We start from the raw sequence: 27,823 nt of genomic DNA, 5'->3' as shown, positions 1-27,823 counted from the left end.
TGGTATGAGTTTATGGGGAGAAGAGTGAAGCTTGACCACCGGACAGTCGTGCAGTGGCTCACCTTCCTGCACAACAACAATCTTAGTCACACAGAGCTACAATCAAATAGCTTAGATAAGGCTAGCTGAATTATAGGACATATTTAATTTTTTTTTACCATGGCTGAAAATTGCAATGACGATTTACATTAGAACTAACCCTCATTTGTCTGAGTTTTATTTTATTTTATTTTACCATTACACTGTGTTCCCACCACTCTCCTCTAGCTTTAGTTTCTCAGCCAGTACAAATAATCATCATGTGTGGGCATTAGTAGAAGCTCAGATCCATCCAGCTGGCCGAATATATGTTTTATGGCTAGGCAGCGAATGAATACGGCACATTAGGAATACATTATAATTTTGCACCCCTTTGCTATTCCAGTGTTGCATAAACTGAGATTGCGATGAACAACTCTAGATTAAAAAAAAAATGCATGCTCTTTAGATTGGCCTAGTCAAAGACCATTCTAGATTTTATGTTAGGGTATCAGAGTAATATTGTTAAGGAAGGGTAAAAAGAATCTAGCATTTTCCTTCCACTTTACCACTATACACAACTTTTCTGTCATTCAAAATCCTGACAAAAAACATCACAGTTTACGACTGTAACGTGACAGCATGCGAATAAAGCCCATTTTCCCCCCCCTGTGTGGTCCAGGTGTGATCCGGGTTGGAGCTCCCACGGCTCCGGAGGTCACCCTGCGTCTCAACCTAACGGTGAAGGCCAGCAGCTGCGTGGAGCCCGGCAGCAGCTTCAGTGACCCTCAGTGTTCGGGGAAAGGAAAATGCGTCACGCAGCCCTCTGAGGTGAGAATTCCCAGAAATCGCAACGGTCGCCGGTCCGGTCGAAGTGCTCATTCCCTGGGCTGATAATTTTGTTACGTCTCATGAAGAGAATCACTCTGTTCTCTCAGCAGCCTGTTCTCCCTGCTCTTGGTGGATGAGTTGAAGCACACCACGTTCTCACTGTTCGTAGTATTTTAACGAAATACCTGGGAAGCCCTCCGCTGTGGATGGCTCAAGCGATTGTAGTAGTCAATGGACTGACCATGAAGTAAACACTGAAACAAGTTTACTCAGCATTTAGGGAATTTGCCAAGTGTTTGTCATTGATCTCCCTTAGTAAGCAAAGCAAGTTTATATGAGGATGCCCGTATTTCCATGTTGCATTGTAAAAAATGCAAGCTAGAGGAAAGGAATTCTGCTTAATCACCAACTTGGCTTGAATAATAAGTGCTGTAGGACCCAAGCGCTTGTAAAGATATGCAGTGATTAAAAAAAAGCATGTCTGAAAAATATATTAAATATTTTTGATACAGTATGTGCCAAGATTTTTTAAGAATAGTTTAACTCTACAGCTGACTACCACATCCAAAGCTGTAAAATGATATTAGTATTTGCCAACATCTTTTAGTTTTTACTCAAGATGAAACAGAACAAAATGTTTTATTTTGCTCAGTCCTGTTGCATTTTCATCTTTTGGACCGATGGTGAATACTGACTGAACCAATCCCAGGAGTGCTGGTGGAAACATTTTTTATTCAAAAGGATGGCAATCATTTATAATTTACACACATAGCAGTAAGAATACAGGCCCTTGCGAAAGTACTGATACATCCTGTGCCAATCGAGTGCAACCAGTTATTTTTAGAAGTCACCTAAAACGTACATGGAGTCCAACTTTGTGGTACTTAATCTGAGTGTGAATCCATTTGTTCTGTGAAGGTCTCAGGGATTTTGGTAGAGAACATTAGAGAATAAACAGCACCATGAAGACCAGGGAACACAGCATACATGTCAGAGAGAAGTTTAAACCAATATTAGGTTATAAATCATCATCTCAAGCTTTTAATCCATTAGCTGTATTAGTTTGATGTTATGCGCTCCATGCATCTGGCTGTCGAGGGAGACTGCCAAAAGTCAAGATTACAATTTGCCTCAAGCCAAGTAGAGACAACAAGGAGGTGGAAGAAGGTGCTTTTAGTCAGATCAAAACTTTTTTTAGCCTACCTGCTATGTGTAGCTGAAATCTACCCCTCCACATCACCCTGACTCCAGCATCCTCTCCTTGAAACATGATGGTGGCAGCGTAATGCTGTGGGGATACTTTTCTTCAGCAGGGACAAGGAAGATGGTCAGAGTTGATAGGGAGGTGAATGGATCTAAATGCAGGACGGTCACTGAAGAAAACCTGTAAGTGGCTGGAAGTTAAGACTGAGACAGCAGGACACGGGCTCTTTCTATACAACCACAATGGAAAGGCTTCCATCAAAGCATGTTCGTGTGCCAGAAAAACCGTGGCCAGTCCTCGAGAACAACTGTCCTGCAAGGTTTAGACACATCCCTGTTTCAACTCACTTGAAGAACATGAATGGTTATTTTCCAGGCTTCTGCGTAACAGGATGACGTAAGACATGAGTTCTCGAGAAGTGGAGTTGGAGACCCTGGACAAATCAAAGTCCAGATCTGAATCCCATTGGCAATGATATTATTTGAAAATGTCTGCTCTCTTATCTGATTTTGAAAAAAAATCAGAGCTGATACAGACATACTTCAAAATACTTGTGGTTGCAGGGAGCTTAGACCGAGGGATGGCAAAAATAATCAATATCTCGATGTAGTCGATGCCTAAAAAGTCCTTCAAAAAATAAATAAATGCTGTCTCAGTATCAAAAATGGATATTGAGTCTCAAGTATTTTTCTTAGTATCATGACAACCTTATTTAGGCATAAATACCAAATAGAAATTGTATGCAAAAACTTTTTTAAAGTAATTTCTAAAGAGACATTTCAAAAATATATACGTGCCCTTTTCTTTTCACTTCACAGTTGTGAGCCATCTTGCGTCGGTTAGCCACATCAAACACCAATAAAACGCAGGCGGGGCTGCGGGTTATAATACGACAAAATGTGAATTAATTTAAGTGCTCTGGAAAGTTTACTGATAAGTTTACCTCCCTTAAAGAAGCAAGAACCCCCCTGAAGCTTACATTGCTGCTGCACCGGTGCTGTCATCTCGTAACAGATTCACTCTTTTTTTTTTTTATCTGCTTTTTCACTGTAACACCCACCTCAGTTGAGAAAGTCAGACTGCTTTCCAGCTTCTGAAGTGTTTTTTTTTTTTTTGTCACTGAATCATTTTACAGTCTTCAAACTCATGAATTCACTTTGCTGTGTTCTTTTCTTCTCTGTCGTTGCTGCACTTTAACTCATTAAAACGCCGCGTGGCTGCCGCCTGCAGAGCACCTTCTTCTGCGAGTGTGAAGACGGCTACACGGGGATTTTCTGTGAAGAGCTCGACGCCTGCCACCACCGGCCTTGCCGGAACAACGGCACCTGCGCTGACGTTAGACAAGGTGGCGAGGGACAAAACTTCACGTGTACCTGCCAGCCAGGTTTGTTTGAACACCTTCATGCATTTCACATGAGTTTAGCAGTTTTTTTTTTCCCTCAGGTCTGAGACTGTGGTTTCTCGGTCTCTGAATTTGGCTTCAGAAATCAGAGAAGGTGGTGAACTTTTCGTCCTGATAGATATTTTCGTGGGGGAATTTGGGTGGACTTCAAAACAGAATCATTGGTGATCGCACAATGTGCTAACAAGTTTGAAAAATTGACGAAATATGCCCAGAGCGTTTGGTAATCTCAAGATGCATCAATAAAAATGTTCTAGGGTGATTCAGGGTGTGTGCAGCGGGATCTGCTGATTTCAGAGGTGCAAGATACTTTACTGACAGCACAAAGATGTATTTACGTTTAATTGTGGCTCATTAGAAAACATTCAGACAAAGATTTATAATGTTCTTCAATGCAACAGCAGGTAAAATATAATTCTCTCTCAATGTGTTACATAAGATAAAAAAGAACAGGATGCTGGGCTGAACAAATTAAGATTGTTTACATTGGAAAGAAGCCTCGACAATGTCTATTTCTACAAGCTTTTTCAATAGCTAGCACCGGAGTCCAATTTCATTTTCAGGACAATTCTGAAAACCAATCAGCAATGTTAAATTGCTAAATCACTCGTTTTTGTCTTCCAGTGTAAAATAAAGTTTCCTAACTTTATTTTAGTTTCCTAACCTTTCAAATGTTCAAACTTTTTTTTCTTTTTTCTTTTTCTTTGCATTTTCAATTCAACCCTAGATTTTCTAGTTCCCAGACCAAGATTAGGGAAAATAAACTGGAGAATAAAATACTATTGAGCTTAAGCTATAACAAGGATAAGGTTTGGACAGTGGATGAACAATCAAGGCTGTAAGCAAATAGTTGTATGAACTGAATAATTAAGAATATCTTCATAGGTAAGGGTGGTTGCTGCAATGAGCCAAAAGAGGACTTTTAAATATCTATTTATATTCCTGCCTGCAAATTATTGCAAAGTGTCATGAAGTAAGCTAGAGTTCATTCTTTCAGCCATTTCAGCAATAACTGGTGTGACTGAAGGCAAATCTCACGCGTTGGTTACTTAATAGAAAAAATTAACTGCAGACATTTATGGGAACAAAAAAGAAAAAAATCTCATTTTATCTTCTTTTTAACCTCTTGTGATTATTTATACTTGGTTCACCGCATTTAGCAGTCATCTATCTCACTTCCCAAGGAAAACAACGACTTCTATAACAGAGGCTCAAGACACGCCAATCAGCGTTTTGTGATGGATATCATAAATCTGGTTTATATAAAGCTTTGTCGTGCTATGACTGGGTTCAGCTGATGCCCATTTCTCTTTAAGACCCATACATTGTAGTATTCAAATATGTTTTTAGCCTTTTAGTGTGAAGGGTTATTTTACAAGCAGAGGTGATGTTGCAGCATTTGTTTGAGAGAGCAGCTTGAGTAAAACAAGAACGTAGAACAAAGGGAAGTGACATTTTTACTTGGTTTTAGCAAATAATTTTAGCAGCGATTAGCACTGATAACTTTAAACAGCACCTTCTATGGTTATTCCTAGAGAAATCAGGCCTTAACTCTGACTCTGCCAACATTTCCAAAATGCAGCAGGTTCCCCAACAGACAGATTTCAAAAGCTCAGAAGACTAATTGAGAGCAACTTTGGTGCAACACGTCCAGCTTTCTTGCAATCTGCTGAGGTCAACTCTGGGTCAAATCCTTCCTTCAGTAATTCAAGGAAACATCCCCAAAACGGAAATGAGTTCACGCCCAATACGACTCCTTTTTGTACCCGCTTAAAGCTGGTATGAAATAAGCAGAACTGCAAAGTGCAAAAGAGCATAATGATCAGCACCCTTTGAAGTTTAGTGAAAAGTAGGTGATAGCCATGGTGGTCATGAAGGTTCAGCTGACATGTTTCCCTGTGGGGGGGGGGGAAATGCTTCTTTCAGACAACCTTTGAGCTTCACCTGGCTGGATTTTAAACACTTTACTAATAATGAAAATAGCCAACCTTTAGTCTTCTTGCCACAGAGTAACTAACTTTCACACTGGCGGGTGTTAGCATAACTACCTAGATACGGTGTATGCTGTTTTGACTGAGATGACACACAATGAATTTTGAGTTTCTGACCAGCCAGTCACAAGTCGAGGCAAATTCTGCCCAAATTATGTGGGTTAGCGCCTTTACAAAGGTATGCTCACAGACCTAAAAACAACAAAAAACAACCAACAAACAGATAATAATAATAATAATAATAATAATAATAATAATAATAATAATAATAATAATAATAATAATAAGCAGCCTATAGCAGCAGAAACTGGACTTTTTTGTGTGCCAAATCATCAAATCACTCCAGACAAACACTGGACCCTCTGAGCAACCTTTGCATCCCCACAACCAACCAAAATAGGCTCATGTCAGTTCTCTTTTTTTGTTTTATTGTTTAAAGACACCAAACAGTCTTAAGAGACGCCATGTGTTTACCAGGTTATGAAGGCGAGCGCTGCCAGATGCTGGTTGACCACTGTCTCTCCCAGCCTTGTAAGAATGGAGCCACCTGCTTCAGCAGCTTGGCAGGACCCAGGTGCTACTGTCCCGAAGGTAACAAGCCAATTATTCTGCAGCCGATGTTTGGTGTGGGTCTGTTGTAAATAAACCAGGAAGCATGGGATTCTCTGCCAGGAATATGCGGTTTGTGTGCCTAGATATGAACCTTTTTTTTTAACAGCTGTGCGAAGAAGTGGAAGCAAAGACCTTTAGATACGTTTGTGCATTTTAAAATAGCAGCTGTATTTTTGCCACGTTGAGTGTCTGCTGCATGTTTAAAAGTATCTGTGCCATTCTGATGCTTAATTTAAACTTTCCTCCTCCTCTCTAATTAGTCTTCATAGGCTGAGCGACCTGCATCAGCCACTCTGGGGAAATGTGTGACCGCAAAACTTTTGCATTTTTCCCCCCTCCCAACTGGAGCACATGGGTTTGCAGTTAATTTAAGTCATGTGCACGTGACTGTGTTCGCATTAAAATGCAGCAGACAACAATGAAAGTGGGCACATAAATAAGCAACAGCAGGAGTGGAAAACTACCAGAGTTGGGCAAGTTCTTTTAGTTGTCCCACTTAAAAAAAAAACACCAGTCAGTTCAGTATTGGCCAGTTTAATTGGAACACCTGGAGGTATTATTAGACTAAAGCGGCCAAATACCAATGTCCCCAATGATGAAGGGAATCTATGATCCACTGTTTGTGAATTTAGTCTTTATCAGCTACAGTGCCTTGCAGAAGTATTCACCTCCCTTTGGCTTTTTACTTATTTTGTTTCATTCCAAGCTGTGTTTTCTATGTTCTTAACCTAATTTTACACGATGGAGCTGCACAAAGTAGTTTAAGTTGAGGAAGAAAGAAGAATAAAAAACCTTGAAAAATTGTCATGTGCAAATGTGAACTTTTTAGTTCACCAGAACTTTTTAGCCCCTAAAAAGTTCTGGTGCAACCAATTACTTTAAAAAGTCACAAAATCGGTTAAATAAAGTCCACCTGTGTGCAATCTACAATGATGTTACATGATGTGTCGGTATCAACACACTTTTCCTGAAAGGCACTAGAGGCTAAGGCACTGCTAAGCAGAAGGCATCACACCATGTAGATACCGAGGAGCTCTCCAAACAAGTCAGGGAAGTTTTAAGAAGTCAGGGCTATAAAGAAATACCCAAATCTTTGATGATTCCCCGGAGCTTCATCAGACCCACCATCTTCAAATGGAAAGCTCGTGGTACCACGACAAACCTGCCAAGAGAGGACCACCCACCAGAACTCACAGACTGGGCAGGGAGGGCATTAATCAGAGAGGCAGCACAGAGACCAAAGGTTACCCTAGAGGAGGTGCAGAGCTCCACAGCAGAGACTGGAGTAATTTTCCATGGGACCACAATCATCTGTGCACTCGATAGAGTTTGGCTTTATGGATGAGGGGCCAGAAAAAAAAAAACAGTGTTAAAAATAAAAAGGCATGATTTTAATCTGCCAAAGGCATGAGGGTGACTCTCTAAATATATGGAAGAAGCGCTCTGGTCAGATGAGACTAAAATGTAACTTTTTGGCCTCCAAGGAAAACCCTATGTCTGGCGCAAACACAGCACATCCCATCACTCCAACAACACCATCCCCACAGTGAAACATGGTGGTGTTTTTTTCAGCAGCAGAGACTGGGAACCTAGTCCAGGTTGAGGGAAAAATGGATGGTGTTAAATACAAGGAAAATATTAAGCAAAACCCGTCTGTCTGCCTGTAATCTGAGACTGGGACGGAGGTTCAACTTCCAGCAGGACAATGATCAAAAGCATACTGATAGAGCAACACTTGACTAGTTTAAGAGGAAACCTTTAAATCTGTTGGGATGGCCTGGTCAAAGTCCAGACCTCAATACAATTGAGAATCTGTGGTTAGACTTGAAGCTCAAATAATAGTTAAACAAATAATGTTCACATGTGAAAACCATCTAACATGTTGGAGCAGGAGCAGTTTTTGCACAAACCCCAGTGGCAAGATGTGGCGAGCTCATAGAGAAGTTTCACTGAAGTGTTTTTTTTTTGTTATATTAAAAAACAACAACAACACATCTTCGAATTTGGAGGCATGTTTTGTCAATGAAATGGTGCAAACTCTCAATCAGTTTTAGCGAAGCAACAGAACATGAAGAATGCCAAGGGGGTGAATACTTTTTCACTGTACTGCACTGTAGTCTCTGCAAGTTATAGATCATGTGTAGTGTGAGCTTTAGAAGATTAGATTGGTAGATTAGTAAAAAAAAAAAAAGATGATGCAGTCCAAGAGAATTTAATAGTTTTGTCCTCTACTGGTGAATAAATACATGCACATTCGACCCGACAAATGAATGTTGAAATGTTTTCCATCGGTGCCAAGCTGAGTGTTCTGCCTCCATGAATGTGAATCACCTCCAAATTATGCTTCAGTGTTTCTGCACACACACACACACACACACACACACACACACACACACACACACACACACACACACACACACACACACACACACACACACACACACACACACACACACACACACACACACGAGCAATAAAGCCATGACAACTCCATAATAGCTGTCATCAGAGATGCATCAGCTCTGTGATCACTTTGGCAGTGATGCCAGCAGGAGCTGCATTTTTATCTCCCGCAGTGGAATCGCCCTGCGGCGATCGTATTTTCATTTTTATTTTCTTCTTCTTTTTTTTTTTTTGGCTGTGTCTTTTTTACAATAAGCAAACAAGAAATTTTCATAACCCCTGTCAAGTAAACACTGAGAAGACACCAACCAAAATTACTACTGTCATGGCTAAGAAAAGGTTTAGCACACTTGTTCAGAAAATATCTGTTTTTCGCAAACTATGATAAAAAAATTATTGAGGCCTCATTTTAATATGTTGCCCTGTTTTTTCGACAAAGGTTAAATATTATTGTTACTAATACATTTCTACGTTGTTCTATATCCAAAGAGACACTTTCTGTTTTTTAATCCACTACTTAACCATTTTTTTTTTTAGACTTTCTTGTGATTTACATTAGTAACTCTGACCTGGATCATTTAAATGCAAAAAAAGCTTAAAATCTCAAGGGGAGAAACAAAGTTTTGCAAAAGTATCTATACATCTAAGTATCTAACAAAAAACAAAGCTAGTTACAAACACAGACTCCAATGTATTTTATTGGAATCTTAAATGATGGACAAACACAAAGTACAATCCAGTTTAAAAGAGGAAGGAAATGACAAAATGTTTTGACATTTACAACAATTTTCAACTTTTGCCACAGACTATTAATTGGACTTAGGTCTGGACTTTGACAGGGCAATTCTAACTCATGATATACTTTGATCTAAAGCAGCCGTCTCAAACTCCAGTTCTCGAGGGACGTTGTCCTGCGACTTTTAGACACGTCTCTGTTTCAACACACTCAACACCAATATCCTCTCATTGTATTCAGGTGTGTAGGCCAAAGGACACATTTAAAAGTTGCTTAACACTTGCCCTCCAGGATTTGACTTTGAGACCACTGATCTGAACCAATCAATTGCAGTTCTGGTTGGCAAACCTTTACCCCTGTAACTTTTGTTGCCTTTAACAGATTTTCCTTCAGATTTGCCTTGTCATGTTTGTACATGTAATGTTAGTGTTGGTCTCATCTGACTAGAGCAGTGACTCACTTTGGCGACCCCTGAAAGGGAAAAGCCAGAAAAAGAAGGATGCTTGAATTGTTATAAGCTGTAAAGTGGTAGTCAGACAGCGTTAGGGTAAAGGGAATTGAGCCCCCCCCCCCCCCACCCCCTCCCACCCCCTATGCTTTAACTGGCTTGCTAGCCTGGTTTGCGTACTTCAACAAGCAGTAGTTGGGGTCTTAAGTCTCTACAAACGACGTCTAGAGTTATAGGTTATCAACTGAAGAATAAAGTGAAAAATGTAACTTCAGCACGAGACACAAATTGGCTCCAGCTTAAGTACCATGGACAGCACCGTACTTTCGGGCTGTGTATTTGGATTATTCATGATGCGGGTCACGTTTTCTTCTACTTTTACAAACTCTAGTTAAACAAATAATGTGGGACAGTTTGGACATGTTACAGTAATGCACTCTTTCCTCTTTTATGTCTCTGACACAAAGCCAGAAATGCTGCTCTGGGAGGATGCGGTAGATTTAACGAATGAATGTAGATTTTCAAACACAGCTTGGGATGTTTAGATGTTTCTCCTGAACTGACAACGTCTGCAGAAAGAACAGCAAACCGTTTTATTAATACAGCCCTTTGTCTATTTTTCAGCCCTTATACCCAGACCCCGAGTTAAATATTGAGTCAAACCATTTAAATTGTCATTTAAATGCACCCATTTAAAAGCAAGTACTCGCTACAACATCTTTATAAGCCATTTTTAGTATGAAACTGTGAATATTGTGTCTTTCATTTGGCTCTAGTTTAGAAACAGAGCAAACTGCATGGCTAAATTTAAAACCTAACTCTGTGGCAGGTTTTACAGCCAGAAGCAACAATAAATAGGCTTCCTTCTGTTTACTGGGAGTCTGTGTGTGTGTGTGTGTGTGTGTGTGTGTGTGTGTGCGCGCGCGTCGAGCTGAGAAGAACGAAAAGGCAATTTTCCGTCTTTGCCAAATTAGCTGAAGTTCAGTGACAAGGCAGAGATGTTAAAAGCAAACCTAGGGAACAGAAACCCTGATGGAAAAACTAGCAATTCATTAATTTAGCAGCACATTAACAAACACAGGGGGATAATTTAAGCTATAAAATCTTGCCAGCGATCGTGAGAGTAAAAAAAAAAAAAAAAGAAGAGCTGCTGCACATTCATCATGTCCTGCTGCTAAATGATAAACGTTCTCTACACAAAGTGAAATATTGTGCTGCGGATCAATGGATGCTTGTGAGAGATCTCTTCATTAGTTCAATGGAGCACGCTCTCCGCAGTCAGCGCAGGGGATTTACTGCTGCGTTTCTGTAAATCAGAGGACCCACACACACAATACATCACACCGCATATGCACTATCCTCTCCGCACGACAATGGCAGCTCCTGAAAGAGAGGTGAAAACAGATGAGGGGGAGAGGTTAATTTTAGAAGCAGAGACTCAGATGATAGAGAAGAGGAATCCAGATTTTTTTAGGAAATGAGAGAAAGGGTCTTGAGAGGAGAGACACTTTCTAACAGACGCACGCCCCCAAAACTCTTTCTAACGGGCAGCAAAGACTACGGACAATAAAAGAAAATTTGAGTTGTTGATTAGGTGTAGAGGATCGCAAATGAATGAAAGCATTTGTTGTTGAGATTCCACGTTTAGCAGCGACATAACTGAAGTTAATTTCTAAAGAGGAGTGTAACAAAATGTCTAAAACCAAACGTAAAACAATGCAAAGCAGAAATAATGAGCTTTGCAAATTTTGACAAAGATGGAGCTTTCATCCTAACTGTTCACTTTTTTATAGCTCAGTCCCTTGTGTTATGTGTAGAAAAGTATTATGACAGCAGTTTAATGCCATACAACACAGTCGAATTTAAATGGGATCTTTTTTTTTATTTTATTACAATAAGAATATAATAATCCACAGTCAATTGTAAACTACCAATGAAGGCCCAGTTTGACAGGCATAAACAAGTATTTTAGCGCCCACAAGATGATTCCCAAAGAGCTCCCATCTGGAGACTTGTCATCAACTAAATGATGATGCGTCTCTAAGCGTGCCCTGTCAGGTGCAATTACCTGACAGGGCACGAGCATAAATAATGAAGAGACATGAATAGCAGCCCATATCCAAATAGAGGAACATTTGCACAGTACCGTGTCTACAGAAACTCCTCATACTGAACAGACAAAACAATCGTTCTGCATGCGCAGCTCGGTTTTCTAGTCTGCCCTGGCACATATTCACATCACTCCTTCATTTCGGACGGGATTTCCGCAATCTCTGAGCTGTGCACACCAAGGAACCACTTTTGACTTCCTTTCACCCCGTCTAACGTCTCATAGGCTACCAAGGCGCTACATGTGAGCAGAAGGTGGACCCGTGTGCCTCCAGCCCCTGTCATAATAACGGGACGTGCTACGCCCAGGGCCCCGGACCCCTGGGATTTGGCTGCAGCTGCACAGCGGGCTTCACCGGCCCCACGTGTGCCCAGCTGGTGGACTTCTGCACCCTGAACCCCTGCGCCCACGGAGTCTGCCGCAGTGTGGGCAACAGCTACAGGTGTCTGTGTGTTCCAGGTAAGCTGCAGAGATGATGGGTTTCAGCTTCCTGATGCCCTCTGGTGCTAAAGGTGATATTATTGCCCTGTAAGGATCGTTAGAGGGGACACTGTTTGGGCTGATTAATAAAGATCCTGACTGAAACAACTAAAATGAGCAGATTTAATCTTATCTGTGAAAAACCCTAACATCTGATAGGGTGCTTGGTTTGTGATACCAGTGCATGAAAAATGTTTTAATTCTTTTGAGTTGAAACTAAATTCTGTTAAGGATCACAACAACACTTTGCCCAACTAATCTGTTCTCTATTGACTCTGAAATATGAGACATTTTTGAACAACCAAATATAAGTTTTATTCTTAAGCTGCAGTGTGAACAACGGTTGGAGACAGTATGAGACCGCAGCTCTATATGTGATTCTATGTAACCGCAGTTTGGAGGCAAACTGTTGTTTCATCTCCAGCTAAACCACATGTGTTTTCACTTTTCAATAAAAACCTTCCTCCAAAATATTCAATCAGTTCTTCCGTAAGCCGGCAACTGTAAAATACAAATAAAGGCAATCAGAGCAGCAGGATTTTTACCACCAAGTTTGAACCTGGGATGAAGGATTTAATGAAAGGCTGTCAGTCATTCTACTCAGATCTGCTCTAAAAATCTCAGAAACTAAAAATATTCAGAAACTAACAGAATAAGCATTTTAAAGCTGTCCTGGGATACTGTGCAGAAACCCTAAAATCGTTGTCCCCAAGTACCCACACTACTTTAATCTACGCAAATCGTTCTCCTAATCTTTATGATCTTTCTAAAACTGCCTGAGAGCTGAACCTTTTCTCCTCCGTGAATAATCTTTGCAGATTTTAAGCTAAATCTGTTTATTTAGCACGATTAAACTCATCACCCTTCAATCAAGACTTTTTTTCTAATTAAACCAAGGTCTCCTAAAACGAGGTAAAACAAACACGACAGACAAGTCATCCTGTCCTGTGGCAGGGAAAAAGGGAAGAAACGAGTGATTCAAATCTTATCTAAGCTGATTAACTTTGATCAAAAGTTCATCAGTCTCTCTGGAGCTTAAAAAAGAGCCTTGAAGCTTTATTTTATGTTCTAATACCTGACATCAATTTAAGAGGGGAAAGTGAAATGGAGGATCAGGAATTCAGTTTCTGAACTACCTTTCATCAGAAACTTGTTTCACCGCTCAGCTTATAGGGAAATGTAAGCTGAGCCATTCCCAATTTGGATTCCAACAATAAACGAAGAAAAGCAAAAGAAAGTTGGTGCAGGAATTTCTCCCAGAATCAGACAAACACGTAGTGTCCGCCGCCAGCAAACAGGGCGATCAGGCCTGGTTGTGACTCAGCTGAAAAAAGCCTCTTAGCGGTTCTTGTGTTTTCTGTTTCTCCTGTCCGAGTTTCATAAAAAGTATCTAAACCTTGCAGAATATTTAGCCTCATCAAACAATTTTTGTCAGATTGAATACAAATAATTATTTGATTTGTTATGGGGAAAAAAGTTTTAGAAACCAACCTGTCAATGTGTGAGAATGGTCTGTGTCACAGTCAGCAACAACTGTAATCAAGCTGTTCTGATAATCGATAATCTTTAAAGTCGCTGTGGAGGAATTTCAGCAACATTCTTTTCATTTTCATTTATCCACATTAGAGGGTTAAAGCTATATTAAATACGACTTTTCTTTCCAAGACTGGCTGGGCTCCTCAGAAACCGACGTTTTGTTTTCTGTAATTCATTCAGAACTTGGTTTGCTGGTGTCGGCTGGATCATTGCCCAGCTCCATATCACAAGCTCACTTGACCTTCTGGAAAGTCTTCTCTGAAAAGTGTTCAAGATCATCCAAAGGTTGTTTTTTTTTCTTTGGCAAATGTCAGAAGAGCAATTCTGTTATCTTCAGTCAATGGTGGTTTTGGTCTTGGTACCCTAGCATAGATGCAGTTTGTGCCCCGTCTCTTTCTTATTGTTAAATCATTAACCTGAACTGAGTGGATTGAGGCCTGCGCAGCTTCAAAATGTTATTTTCTGTTTTGTGTGACCTCCTGGGTGAGTCTTGATGTACTCTTGGTGTAAAGCTCTCATGGGGAGCTTCACCACTCTCCCATGTTTTCTCCATTTGTGGATAATGTCTCTCAGTGGGCTTCACTGGAGGCTCAAACCCCAAGAAAGCCTCTCTCTCTCTTTCCTGGGCTTGTAGATGTCCGTGACTTCGCGTCTCGTGATGTTTTGCTGTTTGATGTCTTTTAGCTGACTTCACGTTCTCTATTTAGGTCATGTCTTGATTCTACAGGTCCGACAGCAATCAGGTGAAGCTTGCAAAACTGAATCCGGTTTTCATCTAGTTACTCACCGTAAATACGTGATTTAAGAATAAGACTTTTTAACATGGGACCAAACAGGTCCAGGATGTAGTTTACATCTCCATAAATGCCCCAATTGGCATTTATTCAGCTTGTCTTTGTCTGATTATTAAAACATTTAATAATGAAATATTTAAGTTGGATAAAAAAAAAGCAAAAGCAGCAAAAATATATAAGGAGGTAATTAGTTTTACACAGCACTATTAGGATTAGATCACCCTCATTCGTTTTCATGTATAGGATATTTTTAATGTAGTATTTCTACTAGCTCCTTTTTCTGAGACCTGGCATCACATACATTAGTAGTAATTAGCTTTACACCGTCTCCCTTAAATCCGCTGTTTTATTCATAGTAACTTCCAAACCCTTGAACTGGTCTCCATCGTCGTGCTATATATAGTTTAAAAAGCAGCTGATAAAGGCCTTCGGCGTATTAAGAGATGCTGGTTGGTAGCAGCGGCTCAGCCTCGGCAGGAGAAATTACTGCCTGGCTCGGAGATGAGGTATTTTTAGCTGGCATAATTTGTGCCACCGATGCCTGTGTGATCAAATAAATTGGGCGGAATGATGACTTATCATTATCAACCATCTTGCAATTACCTTGCCGGGGGATGGTGAGATGGATGGCTTTCTCAGTGGCCTATAAACATAATTTGACACTTTTGCCCTGAGTGTTCTCAGTTTATACAAGCTGTCAGTGGAGAGTATACAGCAGTCAGGATTTCATTCTCTGGCTCGTATTTACTCTCGCCGTAAATACAGATGCTTCCTTTTGTTGTTCCTGTGGCTGGAAAGCCGAACAAACCGGTTGTGTATGATACACCAGAGTTAAAGGTGTCCCTTGAGTTTCATTCATTCATTCATTTATTTATTTTTTTGTAATTCTTTCATAATTCAGCAGTCTCCTGAAGAAAGGCTTTTCAAGGAAACTGGCGAATTGTTACGCTTTCACTAACCTTTAATGATGTCTTTTAAATTCAGCACAGTGGGATCCTTCTGAGTCCATAAGCAGAGCAAGCATCTGCTTCTCTACAACTGCTCTGATATCTCACCCCCCATTTTTCTATTTAGTTTTTCCCCCCATTCCTTAATTTTTCTGTTCCACTTGTCCCTTTGTCCTTTCTCTCCTTCATCTTCCCTCTGTTTACCTCACCTCATTTCCCTCTCATCCTCTTTTTGTCTGGTTGCCATGGTGAGGTGCCTGACTTTATGTGTGTGTGTGCGTGTGCGTGTCCGTGCGTGCGTACGTGGCTTCGCTGAGCGGGAAGATGCTGCCGTTCAATCAAGGCCGTCTTTAATGAGACTGCTGAAATTGATGGTTTGTAATTATCGTCCCGGTCGTCTCCGATGAACACACACAACATGAGGTAAAGTCGTCTCTCCAGCTCACGGGGACATCAGCTGGTATGTGAGAATGCAAGTGCGCCTTGTGGGTCTTCGTGTGTGTGGAGGTCTGCTAATGCTCGCCGGCTGTTTTCAGAGAGAGAGAGAGAGAGAGAGAGAGCTGCCGGGGCGCTGATAATGTTCTTCCAGCTCGTGTAATCCAGCTGACACGGGAGGCTGCCGCAACCGCCAGCCTGCGCGCAGACAACAGACCGAGTCCTGGAAAGGCACTTGACATTTCACTGGCATTTCACAGAGGAGGCTCAAGAGGCTCTGTCTGTGCTTCTCATTAAGTCCGCGTCTCCTCCATCCCTCAAACACACGGTAGCCGAGGCCCAAGGAGGCTGTGCTGAACCTTCAGCCGGCCAGCGGGACGCAGCTGAGAAAGGGGACGCCATGAAAATTGGTTGTTACTGTACCGTGCGAAAGAATTTGGAAACCTTGAAATTTTTCATTTCGCCGTTTTACAACCAAAAAAAAAAAAAAAATCCTTAACACCTTTTGGGGGATTTTTTTTTATGTAACAGACCAACATGAACCGATGTAAAGCTGTAGGAGGAAAAACATAAATGGATCCATTTATGTTTTTACGAATAAAAATCTAAGACTTGCAGTATGAATTTATTTTCAGCTTTTGGGTCTTTTGGGGTAGGACTGTGACAACTTTGCAGATTCACAATTGGATTTAGATCTGAACTTTGACTAGGCCATTCCAACAAGTGAATAGTGTCTAATCAAAGCTGTTGTATTGTGGCTCCAGCTGTAAGTTTAGAGCTGGTAAAACTCCACCAAAAGGGTTTCTTCCAGGACTGCTCTGCGTTTAGCTCCCGTTTTCTCCCCTTCCACAACTGTCTCCACTGAGAAAAGGTTTTCAGACAGCAGGACGTCAACAGGTTCTCTAACTTGAGGTGTAGATCTTTGCAGCTCCTCCAGAGTCACCTTGGACCTCTGGCTAATGATCTCCTTGGCTGCCCTGTCATCTTAGCTGGACAGCCATGTCTTAGTAGGTTTACAGTTGTGTAACACTAATCACAGCTGATGGGTTGACCATTACTCTATGAGATATTGTGACAGTGTTTTATAACCTAACCCTGCTTTACAGCCTTATCTCCGACCTCTTTGGTGTGTTCCGTAGTTTTTATGATACTGTTTTCATCACAAATGTTCTCTAAGAAATCTCTGAGGCCTTCACAGAACAGCTGGATTTACACTGAGGTTAAACTATATCAGGTAGACCAGATTTATTAATAGCGTGGACTTTTGAAAAGCAATCGGTTTCACTGAATTTTATTTAGAAATATCAGCAAAGAGTTGGGAAGAATACTTTTTCACGCAACAGTTTTCAAACTATCACTTGTGAATTAAGTTTTGAAAACTGTTTAGCTTTTCCAATCTACTTCAAAATAAGGTGCTGCTTTGTGTTGGTCTCCATTAAATCCCAAAAAAATTCAATTCAGTTCAATTCAATTTTATTTATATAGCACCAATTCATGAAACATGTCATCTCAAGGCACTTTACAAAGTCCAATTCAATCAGATTATACAGATTGGTCAAAAATTTCCTATATAAGGGAACCCAGTTGATTGCATCAAAGTCCCGACAAGCAGCATTCACTCCTGAAAATACACATTTCTGACAAAATGTCAAAAAGACTAGAAGGTATAAATAATTTTGCAAAGCACTGTATGTATCTTAGCTTTTTATTTCTCTTTTTCCCATACTTCACTTCTCTCCCAGCTTTAATTTCTTTCACATAAACAGAAAAACACAATCGGGCTAAACATGAGGACAGTATGCAAAGTTCATGTCCCACTTTTTAATATTAAAAATAAAAATGTGGTTGCCTATGATTATTTTGGGTGCTGTTTTTATAGTTGTTGCAGGCTCAGCACACAGCTGCCATCCTATGGATGACACAGTGCACTGCATGTAAAACAGCAATACATATCCCAATCTTGTTCCAACAGTGTGGTGGAACAGCTTTGCTTGAATACTGTTAACAACATTTTTCATACTGTAAGGGTCCTATAAAGCTATCAGTGGTGTGATGGCGGTCAGAATAAAAGAATTGTTGCTAGGCAAAAGAAACATGGATGAAGGCTGTTAATGTGATGCCGTGAGCTGTTTTCTCCAGCAAATGAGTGTTATGACAGCGCTGGGAAGCTCCTGGTGTGAATCGTAAATGACAGGAGACATGCTGCTTTTACACATTTGAGCTGCTAACGAGATTCATTTATGAACACCTTGAATGAAGTGAAAATTAAAAAAAAAAAACTGAATTTGCACTTCACAGCTTTGCCCTCCTTCCCTCGCTCTCCTCTGGAAGACAACATCAACATGGCATGATTGCACGCTTTTCAAGACTCCAATAACAGAACTTGATGTCTTTTTTTTTTAGGCTACCATGGCTTGTACTGTGAGGAGGAGTACAATGAGTGTCTATCTGCGCCCTGCCAGAACTACGCCACCTGTAGGGATCTCATTAATGCCTACGAGTGTGTCTGCACGCCACAGTTTGAAGGTATGTACACGCCGTACGTCAACGTCAACACTTTCAAATACGGCCTAATGAATTTTTGCTTTTGCCCCGTGTCTTTGCAGGCAGGCACTGCGAGATCTACAAGGACCCCTGTGTGAACATACGCTGCCAGAACGGAGGCCGCTGTGAGAGCAGCGTACTTAATGCTTCTTGTGCGTGTCCCCCCGGATACGTAGGTAAGCGCTGGTGTTCTGGGTGGATTACAGATCGGCTTATGAGGCCCACGCTGAAGGGTCTGATGAGGCAGAAGGATACAGAGTGTACATGAAACAGGGATACAGAATCGAAATGAAATGCAGAACAGAAGGAGAAAGAAAGAGACCGCAGAGGAACAGAAAGGACACAAATAGACATAAAACAACCGAAGCTGACGGTAAAAGAAACAAAATAATCTAAGGGAACGGACAGGCTACAGAAATTGCAATTCAGCTCTAAAAACCTTGAGATCTATCTTGAAACAAAATGATGGAAGGAAAGATAAAATGACAAAATCGAAACAAAACAACCTTAAAGGAAACAGACTTAGACAACTTTATTTGTCATTTTGTATGCACAGAGTGCGTACAGAACGAAATTTCGTTGCATACAGCTTGTAGATTGCAGTAAAAATTAAATTACAGTATAAGGTGCAGCAGTGTTTCAAAAGTAAACAATTTAAATGTGGACAATGCAGGAGAAGTCACAGTGTACAGGTGAGTATTTTTTTAAAACCATCTGTATGTGCAGAATTCATTGTGCAAGGGCATTTGTGCAAGAATACCTATTGTAATTTACAGTAGATTTAAAATAAACCCAAAATAATTAAACCAGATTACACAATGACCTCCAAGAGAGCCACGACATTCAAAGTTAGACCGCAAATGATCAAAGTAAAAGTGGATAAACCAGCAATGACCACCAAATGGATTTAATATCCACATGACAGAAATAAAAGATTATGATAATCTGGGTGGATAGTTGACAAAAATAGAAAAACTTTTCACTGCTTCTTTCTTGTTTACATTTCTCTAGGATTTATATCATTGTGAAACATAATCAAACAAACAAACAAAAAAAAAAAAAAAACAGATAAAACTGCGATAATAATGTAAAGGGCACAGTCCTTAGAGCGGTTCAGGATTTTCCAAAGCTGTGTAGCAGCCTGTTAGTTCTGCTTTGATGGTGTGGCCCAGTTTGCCTGATTACAGCAACTCAGACCGTGCACATGAAGAGTGGGAGAAATCCCTAGCAATATTTACAGCAATGTTTTTTATACAGCTCTGAAGCTGCTCCTAGACAGACGGTAGGGATCCCCATTGATCTTTTTGGCTCCTCTTGCTGTCCTCTGCAGGGCCCTCTTAAATGTGCTGGAGTACTGCAGGGAGACGCAGTTCTTCCCCCACACTAAACCTGGTCTGGTAGGGAGACGTAGTTGTTTTAGTTTTCTACCGGGCCGGTTTCACGTTTTTCTACCGGGTCAAAATATAAGAAATCTGAACTCTGAACGACGTAATCTCCTCGTTATAATAATAATAATGAATAACGGTGATCATGAAACTGATATTTAAAATGACAGGGCACACACTTTTGTTGTGGGCATCTAGAGCATCAGGGGAGAGGCTTTTTTTTTTTCTCTCCAAGAATGATCATCCTGTAAATCACCAGACTAGCTGCTCACAACACTCAGTAGAAGAATCCCAGATCGCATTAAATCTTTAACTGCGAGTCTGAATATAACAATGAATCCTTTCAAAACTTGGAACGGACAAGATGTCTGACAGCCACAGTATTGGTAGGCAGGGCAGCAGACTTCCCTGCACCCTCCTTGGCTTTGCTGTTTTACTCACTAGTGACTGTAACCTTACCTGTCTGCTCAGGGGAAGAGTGCGAGGTCGACATCAATGAGTGCGAGAGCAACCCTTGTCACCACGGCGGCACCTGCATCGACCAATCAAACGGATACACCTGCCACTGCCCGCTTGGGTGGGTCGGCCCCAGCTGTGAGATCCGTAAGTCGGCCTGTCAGAAGGAGTCTTTTAGGCTATCAATCAAAGCGCCACGCGGAGACTCCCATACCTTCCTCTGTGCGTTTCAGACCTGCAGTGGAAACCAGCACACACCGAGGAGACCCTGACCAACATGCCCCGCCACTCGCTCTACATCATCATCGGGGCTCTGTGCGTGGCGTTTGTCCTCATGCTCATCATCCTCATCGTGGGCATCTGCCGCATCAGCCGCATCGAGTACCAGGGATCGTCGCGCCACGCCTACCAGGAGTTCTACAACTGCCGTAGCATCGACAGCGAGTTCAGCAACGCCATCGCCTCCATCCGCCACGCCAGGTACGAGGAAGCTGCCGTATATAATGACTCTGAACGAACACTTAGAAGTGATAAATCACATCCCCTTTCAGGTTTCATGTTGTTTTTTTTTTGTTTTTGCAATCTATCTAGGTGGTTTTGACAAATATTTTTTTTTGATAATTTTAGTTTTCTGCTTTTGGTAAATTAATTTCAGCACCTGATTAATTTTTAGAAGAAAGTTTTTTGCACTAATCCTCTCACCTCTAACCTGTGAATCATTTCGGTAAGAAAAGACTCCTCATATACTAAAATAGTGTTGTGTCTGCACCTAACAGTAAACTGCTATCAGCTTCAAATTAAATGTTTATTACTAGCATTCTGCTTCAAAGACACAGTTTGTCCCACTTTTTTGTTGAATTTATATTAAATAACAGTTTGTGCATAAAAACAGCAAAATACTATTACCAAGAGTATGGAATAGCTGTGCAAATGATAGTGGGAATGTAAACATCTCTTCAGGAAGGGTTGCTTAGCTATATGACCGGAACATTATACATTTGTTTGTGGTCAAAGCAAAGTCAGAACAGTGAACGGGACTCTTGATGCTGCAGGATTTAAATACATTTAGGACAGTTTCATGCTCCTGACTCTGTTGGAACAGTTTGGGGAGCGTTCCCTTCCTGCTCCAACGCGACTGGACACTAGTGCACAAAGCACAGTCTGTTGGGACGTGGATGAGTGGGTTCTGTGTTGAGAAACTTGACTGTCTGCGCAGAACTCTGACCTCAAACTGACAGATCTCCTTTGGGAAGATTTATTTCGGTGACTGCAGGCCTTGCCCTCTGGTCCAACATCAGTGTCTGACCTCATAAATAGTCATGAAGATTGGTCAAGTATTCCCCTAAACAGCTTGTGGACAGCCCTGCCAAGCTGCTTTAGCGGCTAAGAATGGGCCAATTTCACATTAAATCTTTAATTGGGTGCCATTACAGTCCATGTGTCGATACGTGTTTGTGTGTGTGCATGCATAATGAAAAACGGTAGTTAGGTTTTAATTGGAAAGCCATGCAGTTTTATATTACAACTCTTTCAACTATTCTAAATATGCTACATTCTCTCTTTTTTCATCACTTGTTTTACTCTCCAAACCTTAATCAGGGAATCACAGAAGGATTTTTTTTTCTTTTCCAGGTAAACCTTTTTTTTTTTCATCCTCTAAACATTAACCATTGTATGCTTTCTTGTTAGATTTGGGAAGAAGTCTCGGCCTGCCATGTACGACGCCACCCCCATCGCCTACGAGGACTACAGCCCAGACGACAAACCTTTGGTTACCCTCATTAAGACAAAGGATTTGTAAAACTCTGCCATGTCAAAACCATCACACGCTAATTTGCATACACAGATTACAAAACGTTACACGTCCATTAGAATGAAAACGTTTCTTAATACAAATGTAACAGCAACTCATATTTGAATGTAAAGAAGTAAAAGAAACATGGTGTAGCTAAAAAGTAACAAATCTGGAGTTTGATACCATATCTATTTTCCTGAGGATAAGGCTTTGTAGTAGCATACTTTGCAATACTTTTAAGTTGCAGACAATACGCAGCATTTGCAGTAACCTCTGCTGCACAATAAATAGTTGGTTTTACGTAGTCTGAACCAGACGTTCGATCAATCTGTAGGCGAGGCCCAACTCATAAATGCAGTAGACGGCATCGACCGCAGTTCTTCAAAGTGTTTTAGAATTAGCCACACTTCATGTTTTCTTTCAGTTAAAAAATTGAAAACACTTGCAGTAGGTTGCCTTACTTTGTGCATGATAAAATTTGATGTTCTCCTTGCAACATTTTTAAACCCTTTGTAACTGGTTGTTGCTCTGATCTCTACGCTGCCTCCCACAGTTATTGGCACCAGCGTGAAAGATTGATTTAGCACCTTTTAAATGAATTATTTTTTTTTTGTTTTTGTTTTGAATGAATGCATTTTGCAGTACCATAACACAGCTCTATTCAATAAATTAGAATGTTTTTAAAAAATGTATTTATTTGAGTAACTCAAATCACTAAAAGTGAATGACATTAAATTAATTCATTTATTAAATTACACACAGATGGATGTTTAAAAGCCTTTAATTCTGTTTACTAGGATGAGTTTCCACTTGTAGTTAATGAAAACGTGACTTTTAAAATTAGAATAGTACGTCAGACCAATAAGAGACAGAAATGTGCACTTGAAAAGTATGCTTAAGACTTGCTTTAAGCGTTTTATCTTCAGAAGGTACTTTTAATCTGACAAACCAGCCTCTTCATGACATGTGTTTTAATTTATTGAATATGACCAAATAACACTGACAAGCTTTGAAAAGTCCAACCTTCAATTTCAGTACTTTAATTAGATAATTGTTACAGCAAAATCCGTTGTGGTGTCGAAACTTTGCAAATCACCCGTTTGCAGAGAGAACAGCACCAAATCTTCTCCTTAAACATTTCACAGGGTTGAGGCACAGAGAGAGAGAGAGAGAGAGAGAGAGAGAGAGAACCTTGTACACTAATCGCTGCGAAATCTCTCCATGATTGTGTAGACTAGAGTCCTGGGTCTTCTTTTATGCGCTCTTTTCTTCCCATCACCCTGGACTTTGGGTTTTATGCCTGGGAACTGTGGAAGAAGGTTGTTATTGTGTCTGCCGAACCATTTCTAGGTCGATCTGACCTTGTGTTTTGGATCATTATGCTGTTAAAAGACCCAATGATCTGGTTTCATTTTTGTAGAAGTTTTATTTTATTTTTTTTATCTACGTCTCCTCATATTTGACAAATGCCATGTACCTTAAGGAGGCCATTGGAAGAGAACCTCCCCCATACTAAACAGTGAGGATGGGAGACTTTTCCCACACATTTATATATTTTTTTACGCTAGAGCCAGCTAGAGTATTTGTTGTGTTAAAGCTCAACCTTAGTCTCATCTGATCAATCTATTCTACTTCAAGTCTTAGTGGTGTTCATCTCATTTCCCACATTTCTGTCTGTGTACGTAACACGGAAAAGTTCTTTTTTTACCCTGTAATTCCTCTGAAACAACCAATTAGTATTTGGATAATGCCGAATGGAAATCCGGGGATCACAAGATGCAACTCTTTCCTACAGTTCTCTATCTGTGAGCTTTGAAGAGTTTTTCACCTCCCTTATCCTGCTGCTTAGAGTGCCAGGTACCAAATATGTTAGCCATTTCCTACCTTTAGAGATCAGCTCATAACTGCTTATCCTGAATGGTATGTTTTCCCGTCGTTCCCATTTTCAAAATCGGCTAAGACTTGGATCCCACCAAACCCCATTGAATAGATGTACTATAATTAAAGGTTGGATTTTTCAAAAAATCATCAGCGTGAGATTATGCTACTAAAAGAAAAGGTGAATATGTGTCAAGGCCTTGTCAATGTCTTCGAGAGGAGTGGCAATAGCTGTGGACGGCTCTGTAGAGGCAGACGTATTATTCTCTGTCGAGACTGTGCCAAATGTTTTCTTTAGGTATGCTGTGGTTAGTAGACGAAATCCGATCATGTATAAAATACTAGTCACAAGTTTTTTCTTTTTCTATTCGTCCTGTTCAATACAAGTTTCTCAGTGGTGTATGAATAGTAAAGTAAATGGGTCTACTAGAACTACCCTACAAACCTACTCTGTGTATTTCAGTGATGTATAGGATAATAGGTGGATATATTTCTCACTGCACAAAAAAGATAGCTGGTTTCACTAAATGTACCTGCTAACAAACTCACCTCTGGTACCGACAGCGCTGAAAAGCTTCTTGATGCACGTTTCTTTGTGAGATTGGGCTCTCTGACACCACTGTGGAGGAGAGCGAGGAGGAGGAGGAGGAGGAGGAGGAGGAGACTGACAACGATGGTATCTATTCCAGAACATACTTTTTGTGCTTGTGTGTTTCTGCCGGTGGAAAGCTTTCTGTCTGTGCAGCTATGTCGTTCCCCTCAAGGTCGGACAGTGTACCAATGAGTGCCGCGAATCCTACTATTTATTTTTCTCACTTCAAACACAGTTTTGACCTGATTACCAATTATCTATGTTGAATTATGTATACAATAAAGTGCTCATAATCTTATGTCATTGTGTCCTGTGTGAATTTATTGTCATTGTAGAACTGGAACCTGCCAATGGGACTTTTTTTTTATTCTATTTTTTAATTAATTTTTAATTCTTTTTAACCATACTTGGTTTTAATGTTTGTGTAAATCAGCATTTAAAAGGGTTTTTAATAGATTTTTTTTGGAGAAAAGAATAAACAATGTGAGGCAGCTCAATAACAACCGCAAAGTAAAAATAAATGCAACACTTGATATTGAGTCAGCATATTTTGGGAGGGAAGCTTTAATTCATAATAAACAACACTGTATATGTTTAGCTGTACCTTGAAGAGTAGCATGCCACAGCCCGCATTGATCTCTGTTTTTTGCGAACATAAATCCTACTCTCCTAACATTTATTTTCCTAATCCAGAGCTGTAGTCGCCAAACTGGAGCGTGAGCCGTGGGAAAGGCCTTTTACGGGGTGCTAGTGATGCAAACACCCCGGCTGACCTCAGGCCTTGTCCAGATGTTCCCACATGTAAACACTGCTAAATACAGACTGTGACTGTCGCGTCTCTGAGCACACCTTGGTATATTTTGTATGGAAACATGTACACACACACATTCCAGGAGGAACAGATGTTCCTCGCTCTCACCTTTTGCTTTTGGTCTGGTTTCAGAGAAATGCGCTTGACCTTTGCCCTCTGAATGCTACGGAGCGTTAGGCCGTTTGGCTTCAAGCGCGGTCGGCTGTAGATGTTTCTTTACAGCACATTCTTCATCAGAAACAACATGCGGCGTCGCTCCCAAATCATATTTGGCTTGAAAGTCTTTTCAGTGACAGAATTGCCTTTTATAGAAATATTATTTCATACAATGGCTTTAGAATGACAGTATCCACACTCAGATAAACATGATTTTTAAGATCATAGATCAGAATCTATGAACATAACCTTCGTTTTTCAATTTGAATTAATGTCATCAAATACTTTTTTTTTTATTGCACTGAATTTTCAGAATTCCTCCACTGGATTTTAATCATGGATTGGGAAAAAAATCTCAAAAGTAAAAATTTTATGGAAATATAGCCACAGAAGTTCCTTGAGGGTCTGGTAGTTGAATCAAATGAAGAATAAATGAACAGATGTCCAGAAAATATAATAAAACAAGCTTAAGCACACAGAGAACCAATAAAAACATTTTTTGTCCCCTCTATCACTATTTTTAAATCAGTTTTTGTGAGAATATGACTCTGGCTTATCTGCAGGCTTGTTTAATAAATGTGATAATCCTACAGGCACCTTCACACAAAATTGTGTGACACGTGTGCGGTGGAAATTTCCCTGAAACAGAGACAGTTCTTGTTCACCTGTTTAAACTTAACACATGAAAGGATGTGCATAATGTCCATCTTCTATGTCCATGTACTAATTCTGAGTGAATTATTATTATTTTTTTTCCACCACAGCGGTGTTTATCAATAGTTCTTGGAGCTTTCTAAATTACTTTTGGTTTTTAGTTTGGCGTTCTTTCTGCTATATCCTTGCACTTGAGAATTCAGTCCCTTGCATTTGCAAGTTGACTCACATTGTGTCATTTGATTTACAAATAGTGTGTAATTGGGCAGTGGAAGGATAAGGACATGCAAGCACCACAGTTTAGTTTTAAGCTTCACTCAAAAGTTTGTCTGACTTTAAAGTGGATTTAACTTGAACCTGAGAAAATCTGAATTTGACTGCGCTGAAATAAACTAAACTGAGCTAGACTGACTTTAGACTCAACTGGATTCCATCTAACTGGACGTGAATGCTGTTTTTTTTTTTTTGTTTTTGTTTAGAAAGACTTTATTGTGAATCAGCCATATCTGTATAAACTATGTAAAATCATCGTAAGAAACACGCTGTCGGGAGCTCGATTTTCCACGGTACCTGAAGGCAGCACCAAACCGACAAGGACCAGCGGGCACCGCCACCTGCTGGCGAGTGTGTCAACTGCATCCAGGCGGAGCAAGACATCCTTCATTACCGAGCAGACCACAGCGAGGGGGGACAGAGAGGGGAGCTGCCAAAGCCGACTGATGTGAACTGGACTGCAGAAGGAGAACACCCACAGAGTAAAGACGGAGAACCAGCGACCCTGCTAATATGTGGCAACCTGCGTCGGAGCGGCTGCAGGTAGGAGCGGGCATTTTCGGGGGCCGCCTGGCTCTCATCGGCGGGGCAGGAGTAAATAGAGCCGCGGTAACAGCTACTCAGCGCCGCGCCGCGAGGCTCCAGCGTGGAGCTGCATTTTTCCCCCGCAGCTACAGATGGTCGGGAGAGCGCAAGTTTCCTATTTAGATTCTTGTCCTAAAGTCCGCGTTTAAACCAAACCTCTGAATATCTCCACATCTGCGCGTCTGAACGGACCCGTCCACGTTACGTAAGCAGGAGTGCATCAAACTATCTTGCCTCCTGCGCTGCATTCCTCTGCTAATCCACAGCTGGAGGCTATTTAAGCTCATAAAGGCAAACGCTTGCATTCTAAAGTTATCTTTCAGCCGCCTTTCTTTGTTCTCCTTGGCTGTTTTTTTTTTTTTTTTTTTTTGTAGCTGGAACTTAAGGCCTTCTCTTCGCGTTTGCCCGCGCCAGGATGCTTAAAACTCGAGTTTTGCCTTTCTGTCTCAAGAGTCAAATCGCCGAAAGCGCGAGAGGGAGAAGGGGTCCAGCGATGACACGTAGTTTATCACTCAGGGGTAAAAAAAAAATCCGTGCACCGACCCCTCGGCTTCGCGTCTCCGCTGCAGACGTAATGCTCTCCAGATGTCGGCCTGCGGAGTGCCTTCCTCGCCAAGTGAACTTGCACAATTCCGCCTCCTTTGCCCAGGCGTCAGGAGGATGGACCGACCAGCAGCCAAAGGGTTTCCTGCTCGTTTCCCCTTTTGCCCTCGGCTGCGGGTTTAACAGCAGAGGCAAACTGGTCCC

At 40.9% G+C, this 27,823-nt stretch overlaps 2 protein-coding genes across 3 annotated transcripts in view; both read left to right on the top strand.

Moving 5' to 3' along the window:
- The window catches only part of dner (delta/notch-like EGF repeat containing), a 72,579-nt gene extending 47,684 nt beyond the window's left edge, over nucleotides 1-24,895 (top strand). The window contains exons 5-13 of one of the 2 annotated variants that reach the window (XM_021314776.2): nucleotides 701-849; nucleotides 3,284-3,437; nucleotides 5,924-6,037; nucleotides 11,981-12,214; nucleotides 18,351-18,473; nucleotides 18,554-18,667; nucleotides 20,348-20,479; nucleotides 20,566-20,812; nucleotides 22,022-24,895. In XM_021314776.2, the coding sequence (XP_021170451.2) occupies nucleotides 701-849; nucleotides 3,284-3,437; nucleotides 5,924-6,037; nucleotides 11,981-12,214; nucleotides 18,351-18,473; nucleotides 18,554-18,667; nucleotides 20,348-20,479; nucleotides 20,566-20,812; nucleotides 22,022-22,133 (1,379 nt within the window). In that variant the 3' untranslated portion in view covers nucleotides 22,134-24,895. The remainder of the gene's footprint in view (nucleotides 1-700; nucleotides 850-3,283; nucleotides 3,438-5,923; nucleotides 6,038-11,980; nucleotides 12,215-18,350; nucleotides 18,474-18,553; nucleotides 18,668-20,347; nucleotides 20,480-20,565; nucleotides 20,813-22,021) is intronic. The other variant, XM_021314777.2, reaches the window with a different exon arrangement.
- Nucleotides 24,896-26,849: 1,954 nt separating this feature from the next.
- pid1 (phosphotyrosine interaction domain containing 1) overlaps nucleotides 26,850-27,823 on the top strand; it is a 42,930-nt gene continuing 41,956 nt past the window's right edge. The window contains exon 1 of the mRNA XM_012859417.3: nucleotides 26,850-27,034. Coding sequence (XP_012714871.2) covers nucleotides 27,005-27,034 — 30 coding nt within the window. The 5' untranslated portion in view covers nucleotides 26,850-27,004. The remainder of the gene's footprint in view (nucleotides 27,035-27,823) is intronic.

Source organism: Fundulus heteroclitus, chromosome 18 (assembly GCF_011125445.2).
Source record: "Fundulus heteroclitus isolate FHET01 chromosome 18, MU-UCD_Fhet_4.1, whole genome shotgun sequence".
Lineage (NCBI taxonomy): Eukaryota > Metazoa > Chordata > Actinopteri > Cyprinodontiformes > Fundulidae > Fundulus > Fundulus heteroclitus.
The sequence above is the reverse complement of the archived record's forward strand: the minus strand, read 5'-3'. Positions and strand labels throughout refer to the sequence as shown.